The sequence below is a fragment of the Leiobunum rupestre genome, chromosome 2, assembly GCF_980474605.1.
Source record: "Leiobunum rupestre chromosome 2, qqLeiRupe1.1.hap1, whole genome shotgun sequence".
In the NCBI taxonomy this organism is placed as follows: Eukaryota; Metazoa; Arthropoda; class Arachnida; order Opiliones; family Sclerosomatidae; genus Leiobunum; species Leiobunum rupestre.
The window spans coordinates 24014360-24024309 of record NC_143385.1 but is presented as its reverse complement, the minus strand read 5'-3'; the positions used below and the strand labels follow the sequence as shown (position 1 = coordinate 24024309).

The window sequence follows — 9950 nt, the reverse complement described above, 5'->3', positions numbered from 1 at the left end:
TTCTGCGCAATTTTGCGTAACGTTTTACGGTGTATTTTTAATCGTAGTTTTTGCCGCGTGGTTAGACGTATATTCCCGATAAGAGTATTATACACGCAATCAGATATCGCTTCGATCAACTCTTTATTGGCGTTAATTAAAATATTACGTCTCTTAACGCCCTTTAATTTGCCGATCGATTCGAGCAGATGTTTTTGCGACCTGACTCGTCGAGACATTGTACATCGAATGAATTCGACTCGCTGGGGGGGTGTGTGGTAACTAACCACCCTCGGAAAAGTATTATTTCGGAATGTATACCGAGACTTGCTCGCCTGGGAAAATATTAGTTCTGATCCGATGTGAGTCGGGGCAATCTTTCTGAAGGTCGATCAATACGTAAGAGTTTGGTTCCTTAGTCGCGTCAGAAATCGCTTCGATAACAAAGTTGGAATTATCAGGGGCCATTTGGCGCGCCAAGCAATTAATCTGTGTTTTGTCCCGTACATTTTTCGTTAAAAGTATGTAGTGCGCATTGAGGGAAATTTCGCGACACCCGCGACCCTGATGAAATAAATTTTGACTTATGTAGATAAAGCTAACATTACGATGATGCGAGACTTTGGTGAACAATTGGGCAACTTCTCCTTTTTGACCCGCCCCCATTAAATCGTCTAAAACCGCCAGTATCCGTTTCGAGCCGTCAAATAAGTCAGGATCGGGTAAACCCTTATGAAATATAACGTTATATTTTTTAAGTTTATCGTATCCTGGCTGATCCTCGCCGTAAAACCAGTGGATTTCTTCAATTTGAGGTTCAAACATTTGTTTTAAATGTTTAATCAGTTTTTCTACGAAATATGTCTTACCACTTTGGCTAGGCCCGCAAAGTATGATGTTACAACTGTGATAAAAAGGGTACATTATCACCGCGTAGCTGAAACCAGAATGAAATAAAATGGACATTTTGTTTTTATATATAATATTTTTTATTTTTGACAATAACAAAACACGTTTTCCCGTGACACACCCCCTTGCCACGTGGAAAGCGGCCGGCGCGCTAGAGACACACCCCCCTCGTGACCCCGACGCGCGCGGATAGCGGATCGAGAGAGAGAACGCGCGCGCCTCTCTCTCTCGAACGCCGAGACGGCGACCCGCGGAGACCGGTGCCTCTCGACCCGCGGCTCGACCGCATAAGAGCGAAGGTTTTTTTTAAGCGCGTATTTTATATCCGAATGGAACTGTTCGGTAATTCGATAAAACCCGAACTTTATCCATTACGGGCCGATACGCTTTTTCCAAGTCGACGCTAACGAGCGTATGATCCGGAAGTCGACGGATTTGTTTGGGCAGAGGCACGGCAAACGCCGCCGGTATTTCAGTTTCTTCGTCAGTCACTCCTAGCATAGTTTTTAAATTTTCGCCGTTAATGATATGCTGATTACCGACATTAATTCGAAATCCTTTCACTTTCGTAACGTTAAATTTTTCGCCCGTATCCGGATTTTTCACCCAAAACGAGTAATTTTTTGGCCCGCCATACGCGGCTTCGTAAATAAACGAATTCTTTCCATAACCGGATAACTCGCTGACCATATCGCCCAAATAATTGCCCGTAGTTATAAGGGGTTGTTTCGAGACGTACTGGAGGGCGTCAGTGTCCAAATATAACGCGTTCTCTCCGACTATTTCAAGATATTTTAATAAAACTAATCTCGCTTGACAGGTTGTATAAGCGGCAATTACGCAATTTGTATGTTTTAGAGGGATTTCCGCTTCCTTGATGGGGGCTGATTTCACTAGAAGAGTCGTATCGTTGACTGTCAAAACCGATTTTACGTTGATTTCCGGATTTGATAGCAGTTCAAAGAACACTTTGGGTTCGCCAACGATTTCAGTTTTGGTCACAATGGATCGCTGACCGAGTTTTCTGGAAAAAAAAAGTTTTAATATCTATTACGCTACCTAATATGATTTATAACCCCAATGGGGGGGGGGGGGGGGGTAATAAAATCCATACAGACCCCCACATGGAATTCAGCATTAATTTCGAGATGGCTCGAAGACCTTCGTTTTTGGAGACTTTGGTAGGGTCCAATTTGACCCCTTCATGACGTTCGAAAGCCGCAATGTATTCAGCCTGGGCTTCGGGGGTCTGACAATCTGACGGCCAGCCGCTCGCCTCCACCTTGGTTTTTAGGAAACAGTCAACGTAATCTCGAAAAATCCCACCGCTGTCCGTTGCAGGATCGTATTGCGTCACAGTGTATGACCACGCCTCAATTTTTTTTGTAATTTTGTATCCGCGATTTACCGCCCATCTTAATTCGTCGATTACCCAAACGCCTTTAAGCATTCTTTCGTCGTCAGAATGCTCGCAGTCACCCTGATACCGTAAATCGGCACACGTCCGGCATAGGGTAAACGTTAACTTTTTGTTAACGGTCCGATACGGAAGAATAGGATGGAATAAATTGGTTGGCGGGAGCACGTTACATAACAATAATCCCTCAAAATCGTCAATGGCTGGAATATCGCTACCGAGCAGAATTGTCGGATGACCAACGGGGACTTTGCCACTATAAAAAGGAAAACACACTTAAATATTTGTTTTCGTTATATATATTTTTCGATATAATACCGTTTGTTTATAAAAGGGTACAGGCTGCAAATGTCCACGTAGAATATTTTATCGTCGGTCCCTTCAACGTTACAGTACGTTCGTAAGGCTGATACTCTGCCCCCGAAAAAAGCGGCTCGCGGGTCTAAACGTTCAGTTAAAGTTTCCGAAAAATTAGAATTTTTTAAAAATTCATTTATGGCTGGATTTTGTTGTTTTTCCAAAATCCAATCGCACCCCCATTGTTGAATGACGGTATAACCCATTTCTTTAAGTTTATTGGTTGTCCGCATCGTGTTGGAAAATCGTGTATTAAGGGTATCGCTCGCGTTAGCGTATAATGGCTGGTTCCTATTTACAGAGTCCCCGAAGCAAGTCCTACAACCGTGATACCTTTAATGAAAAAAAAACCTGTTTATATTTTGTCTCTTCGAACTTTTTAAAATAATACTTACCAACAGCCCTGATATTGTAGAGCGTTTTTCTCACCGATTAGACCATCAATTTTAATTTTTCCAGCACGCGGTTCTCGACCATTCAGCGTTGATACGATGGTAACATTCCGGACATGCGCTTCCCAAGCCAGCCATTCTAAAGCCTCGGTGGATTGAGGCTCGGATAACCGATACAAATTAGCCGGTATTATGCCAATCGTTTCTGGCTCCAAAAATTTTTTCCTTAGCACGTAACTACACACTGACGCGATAGTCACACCCACGCTAAACGGATTAACTTCGCACAAGTCTTGAAATAGTTTCATAAACTTTAAACAACCCTTAGCTAATATGTGGGTATCTCTAGAACAATAGAGTTTTAACGTTTCGAGGTAATTAAATCCCGAACTCTTTTCGGATTCGAGAGCGTACCATTTGTTAAAACTTTCGCGGTCTTTCGCCGTGAAATATTGGGCCCCGTAAGCTTCCAAGGGGGGCAGCGAGTTCTCCGAGACGTAGTTTGTTTGTTCGGGTTTGTAAATGTCAAAATTATTATCAACTACGTTGAATAGAAAATGAGGGAAAAAATCTTTCGTATATTCGCGACCCAGCTCGAACGTATCCGCGAATTTCGACAGAGGAATGGGTATATAATTATACGAATCCGATAGAGTTAAATTGTGTAGTTTCAGTTGCAAGATGCGAGTTCCATTTATTATCGGATCGGGCTCAAACGAGTCGGCACTCTCCATTATAACTTGTAATAGGAGTTGCGTATCATAATTACTGGCATTATGTCCCAGCGCGGTCACTCTTCTTATCCGAGCCAGTGTTCTTAAATATTCGAAAAAGTTTCGCGCGGAATCTGAACCCAGAAATTGTCTTTGGCGAACGCCGCAAAATCTGCATGCTACGTCGGGGGTATCAACACACGCGACACAATAAGTTTCCGACACGCATAAAATGGGTTGATGAATATAACAGTTTTTCTTATCGGGGTGCCGTTTGGTTTGGACCGTTTCAAAATCGTAAAATATCCACATTTGCGTAGGCTGACCGTTGGAATCGAAACGGGGTAACGGGTGTCGCGGGTCTTTTATTACTTGGATGTAACATTGATGTCCCGAGGGGGAAAACTTACGACAAACGGTACAATACTGTTCGGTACAAGAATGCAGCTGGCCGTCGCGTTTAGTCAAATCGATTAGAATCGAACATTCCGTGCAATGAAATAAATTTTGGCATAATGATAATTTATCGCCGGTTAATTTTATTTTATGATTCGCGTAGCAATCGACGCCCGTAAACTTACGTAAACAGTCGGGACATTTTATTATATCTCCGGTACATTTTATGGCCCTGCAACACGCGAAACAATAGTCTGAACACGCGTGGGTGCTATCTTGTCTGTACCCCTCTAGACACTTTGAACAAAACTTTTCTTTCCCGAATAAGGGTGCCAGATTTTTAACTAGATTGAAATGCGCCCCCTCGTTTAAAAGTACAATACGTTTTCTGTCCATACCTCCCCTTACTCTAGAATCGTACACCAAGGTCGGCCAGCTGTTTTTAATTTGATAGATTAAAATATCGTATTCTTTCAGATACGTTCTAAATTTTCTAATCGATTCGGGCGACGCGCATTCTTTATTCGGTCGGACACCCGATTTGGAGCATAGGAGGAGCGCCTCGGCTCGCTGAGCCACATTGTTTTCTTTGGAATGCGACAAAGTTTCATAGACCGTTTTTAGTCTTTTGTTTTCGGGCTCGTTCTGATATTTACACAGTGCCACACCGACGCAAAGAGCTCTAGCGAGACAGATTGAGTCGCTGTTCGCAATACGGACAATTGATCGTCTATTTCTAGAAAACAGGGCAAAGGTCTCTAGTCGTTTCCGTTTTGTACGGCCACCGCCTTGGGGGAGACGGACAATGGAAAAAGTTAAATTAACGGGTGCCAGGAAAAACGCTTCTTCCTCATCTGAATATATAGATTCGGATACCTCGTCGAGAAGGGCCTCGATATCAATTTGGTCACGTCTCCTAAATGAAATGGTTATATCGGGATGCGCCGCACCCAGCGCCGAACTACGGATTACTAGTTGTACCATGTCAGCGGGACTTACATCGCGTAATACCCGTTCAGTGACCCTGGCAAGCCCTTCCGCTATATTATTAGATATTTCAGCTTCCAATTCAATTCCCGTCATATTGAAGTTCGGGAACTGTTTTTCATTCTGACCCAAAATTACGCAATTAGGGTCCTCAAATTCAATATACCCCACAATTGGGAAATCTCCCTCCGCCTCCCCGTAACCGCTTTGGTTAAGTAGTTCGTTGAAATAGTCGTCCACCATTTCGGCGGATTCACGGGGTTCAGCATCATCCACCGTGACAATTTCAGGGGCGTCTATAAAAAATAAATATATATTTTAATTTCTTAGATATTTTTCGGTACGAGAAAAAAACTTACTCTTCAGGTAGTCCAACACAGGTTCGTCATATTCGGCACCCAACATAGCATCCCACTCGAGTTCGAGTAATTCTTTTTCCCGCTTATTATATCTAGCTTCAATAATTTCGCCTAACCGAGGCGGTAATGCTTGATTAAATAATCGGAGTTCGGCTACCGTTTGGCACGCTTCTGGAACGTGGGGGATAGCTTGAACAGTTTCAAAAATTTCAATAACCGTCAAAATTAATTTAAAACTCAGACGGCTAAAGATTGCGGGTAACTTATTTGGTGCAAACCCCGGCTCTAAATTTAAAAATAAACATATTCCGTAATAAAATTGCAGTAGTTGCGGTACGGACCAGGGTCTATTTACCTCCAAATCGTCTAGAAACCAACATAAGCTTTCGCTATCCATTTTTTCTAGGTGCTAAGAAAACGACTTCCAACTAGAGAATTCCGCTGATTAGTGAAGTTTCTTTGGCCGATAGGGCTCTATTTATACGTATCTTTTGAGGCTGTATAAAAATAATATCACGTCGTTAAGTCGAAACTCTATTATATAAAACTCGATTGTTTTCTAAAAGATGGACCCACTGTTTTTTAAGCCCATAAATTTAAGGATGGATCAAGGGCTACTTTAATGATAGACCCATAAATTTGGTGGCTGTTCATCCTTTTATCGCTGACAATAGTTGTTTTTCAAAAGAGCCGCAGAAAACTCTTTTGACTATTTTGACAAAGCTGGATGAATATACGAAAAAAACTTTTTGACGGTGCCCTTCTTGTTCTCCGAGCGGGCCCAATTTTTTTTACGAGCCGCTGTTTTATTAGACACCAAACCCTTAGGGTGGAATCCTTTGGGGGCCACGCCGCTCGAGTCTTAATAGAACAATGTGGGCCCCTACGGTCTTTTTCTTTGAAGGGAAAATTGTTTAGGGGCTCTTTTTTTGTGTCAACCCTAACCTTTTTTACGATGCAAATTAAGTTTGACTCCTGAATTTAACATGACGCGTCAAATCGGGTATTGTTAAAATAGTGTGCACCGAAATGTTTATAAAAAGCGATTGTTTTCACAGCTGTTTTTAAGCGTCGAAGGATGGTCATGGTTATATACTCAAAAACTTTTTAAAAAAGACGTTTCAAAGTGTTAGATATTTTTTGGGGACAAACGTTTTGTTGAAAAATGGTTATAAATGAATGTTGTTGCTCGTAGAATTTTATGGAGCCCCATAAACTATGTGGAATAGATCCTCTTAATTATTGTATATATTTTTTTCATTTGTTGGTATATTTTTTCATTTGTAAATAATTCCTTTCTATATTTTAGTTATTTGTCAATATTTCTTTTTGTATATTTTAGTCATTTGTTTATTTTATTTTTTTGTTTATTTTAATACTTTGTATGTCATTTGGTTTTTTATAAAATATATAACGTTTAAATCCGTTTTTTGGTTTATTGATAAATTTAGTTTAACGATAACTTCCGGTATGGAAGGTTCTATTCCCGCCTCTCCCGTTAGTCGGCTTATCGCGAACAATCCTAAAAACGCATTACTAATCGCGTTGATTTTACTTTTAATGGGACTTGTAGAATTTCTATCTCTTTGGTTTACCAATATGGGCGTCGCTATACACATAACACCGCAAAATTTGACTAATCGCGTGAGTCATTGAGTCAACCCATTACATCATCCTGATTACGTCATCAAATTATTATCGCTATATAAGGGATTCATCCCCGTCATCCATCGGCAGTACACTACAAACCGTTTCTCGAGCATCATGTCTAAACGAAGCTGTGTAGATAACGTTCCTGGGCCCACTAAAATGTCTAAATTTGATCCGACTCAGCGGAAAGTTAACCCTCGGTATTCACTTTCATCCGAGCTTTTCGTTACTACGGGTTTTACGTCTGAGCTCGATATATCTGTAGCTCTATGCAATAAAATCACACACCAGGCCTTTGAAATGTCTTCGCGCGCCTGGGATGATTTATACGGCCACTGGGAACAAATAAATGATCCACAAAGGCTGCCCTTTCGATCACCGTTCCCGCTATCTGATGCGCTAGTGACCGCCGCCATGTCTGACCAAAAAGAATTAACCTTGCAAAGTACGATATCCGAAGCGTCGGTCGTAATCAAAGCGCCGGAAACTCGAGAATTGGACAGACTCAAATATTTCATTAATTCGCACATTCAACTCCTTAAAGTGAACCAAAAACTCTTTGAATTAATGGGTTACGTTATAACCGATAATTATCGTAAAATTTACGAAATATTGTATAAAGAACCATGTGCACCCAACAATTTATTTCTATCGGATGAACATGAAAGGTATGATACCGTTGTCCGCTACGCGTCCAATTACGTAACAGCATTTAAAATTATTGACGATTTTAAAGAAACAGTGGCCAACCAAAATATGTTTTGTGTATTTAACTTTTACAATTTGTTTAATATGGTATCTACCAACCATAAATATATTAAAAATAAATTGTTTTATCTTTAAGCGTTTTCATCCGCTTAATGTACTGTAACTTTGAATGTATAAATAAAACCTTATAATTTGTATACACTCTTCTCTTTTTTTCCCAAAACACTTTTACCGATGACCGCCCGCTATTTTACGGTACCCTTAGGGGGCCGAAAGTGTTTGTCGGCGAAAACCAACCAACTCGACATTAACTATGACGGGTAGGCTGTTTGCATAACATCGTGTCACCGCCATAGATAACCTATTGACCTATAATGGGTTAGCACCTGGGTTTTATGGGTTATAACATCGTAAATCATCTATTGACCCTAAAATGGGGTGCCTCCAGCTATTAACTATGACGGGTCGGCTGTTTGCATAACATCGTGTCAGTCCACACCACCTGCGGAATAGGGGCAGATAACCTATCGTAAATCATCTAACCTATTGACCTGCCGAAAATGTACGCAAAATGGGGGACCCTACAGGGGCCTGTTTCACCCTTATTTAACGGCTGTTTGCATCGTGTCCATAGGGGCAGATAACCTATTGACCCAGGTTTTATGAGGGTAACATCGTAAATCATCTATTGACCCTAAAATGGGGTGCCCCCAGCTATTGACCTTTTGACCTGTCGAAAATGTACGCAAAAGGGGGCCCCTATAGGGGGGTCCGTTTCACACCTATTTAACGGCTGTTTGCATCGTGTCCTTAGGGGCAGATAACCTATTGACCTCGTAAATCAGCTAACCTTTTGACCCCGCCGAATATTGCCGCAAAAGGGGGCCCCTATAGGGGCCCGTTTCCCCCGCCCGCAGGTGCCCCTTATCGGCATACGCACTCACTTATCTCTCACACCTTTTAAGCGTTAATACGCCCTTGATTAAGAGTGAAATCACACCTTTAAAAGTGTTAATAAGCCATTTGTTAGTGTGAAATCACACCTTTAAAAGTGTTAATACGTCCTTTTGTTAGAATGAAATCACACCTTTAAAAGTGTTATAACGCCCTTTTGTTAGTGTGAAATCACACCTTTAAAAGTGTTAATACGCCCTTTTGTTAGTGTGAAATCACACCTTTAAAAGTGTTAATACGCCCTTTTGTTAGTGTGAAATCACACCTTTAAAAGTGTTAATACGCCCTTTTGTTAGTGTGAAATCACACCTTTAAACGTGTTAATACGCCCTTTTGTTAGTGTGAAATCACACCTTTAAAAGTGTTAATACCCCCTTTTGTTAGTGTGAAATCACACCTTTAAAAATGTTAATACCCCCTTTTGTTAGTGTGAAATCACACCTTTAAAAGTGTTAATACCCCCTTTTGTTAGTGTGAAATCACACCTTTAAAAGTGTTAATACGCCCTTTTGTTAGTGTGAAATCACACCTTTAAAAGTGTTAATACCCCCTTTTGTTAGTGTGAAATCACACCTTTAAAAGTGTTAATACGCCCTTTTGTTAGTGTGAAATCACACCTTTAAAAGTGTTAATACGCCCTTTTGTTAGTGTGAAATCACACCTTTAAAAGTGTTAATACGCCCTTTTGTGAGTGTGAAATCACACCTTTAAAAGTTTTAATACCCCCTTTTGTTAGTGTGAAATCACACCTTTAAAAGTGTTAATACGCCCTTTTGTTAGTGTGAAATCACACCTTTAAAAGTGTTAATACGCCCTTTTGTTAGTGTGAAATCACACCTTTAAAAGTGTTAATACGCCCTTTTGTTAGTGTGAAATCACACATTTAAAAGTGTTAATACGCTCTTTTGTTAGTGTGAAATCACACCTTTAAAAGTGTTAATACCCCTTTTGTTAGTGTGAAATCACACCTTTAAAAGTGTTAATACGCCCTTTTGTTAGTGTGAAATCACACCTTTAAAAGTGTTGATACGCCCTTTTGTTAGTGTGAAATCACACCTTTAAAAGTGTTAATACGCCCTTTTGTTAGTGTGAAATCACACCTTTAAAAGTGTTAATACCCCTTTTTGTT

At 40.7% G+C, this 9950-nt stretch overlaps 1 protein-coding gene across 1 annotated transcript; it reads right to left on the bottom strand.

Moving 5' to 3' along the window:
• Positions 1–463: 463 nt before the first annotated feature.
• LOC149956605 (uncharacterized) lies at positions 464–5987 on the bottom strand. The gene is made up of 7 exons (XM_090166884.1): positions 5510–5987; positions 3058–5446; positions 2624–2995; positions 2007–2561; positions 1729–1912; positions 588–708; positions 464–543 (listed from the first exon to the last, which is right to left on the bottom strand). Exons 1-7 carry the CDS (start codon positions 5904–5906, stop codon positions 464–466), a joined length of 4098 nt encoding a protein of 1365 aa, XP_090023010.1. The 5' UTR covers positions 5907–5987.
• Between the last annotated feature and the right edge of the window lie 3963 nt (positions 5988–9950).

Excerpts from the sequence above, each read along its gene's own strand:
- LOC149956605 (XM_090166884.1), bottom strand. The coding sequence starts at position 5,906 with ATGGATAGCGAAAGCTTATGTTGGTTTCTAGACGATTTGGAGGTAAAT. Across the intron at positions 2,996-3,057 it reads CTACAATATCAGGGCTGTTG|GTATCACGGTTGTAGGACTT; the intron begins GTAAGTATTATT and ends TTTTCATTAAAG. Across the intron at positions 544-587 it reads CACCAAAGTCTCGCATCATC|GGTCGCGGGTGTCGCGAAAT; the intron begins GTAATGTTAGCT and ends TTATTTCATCAG.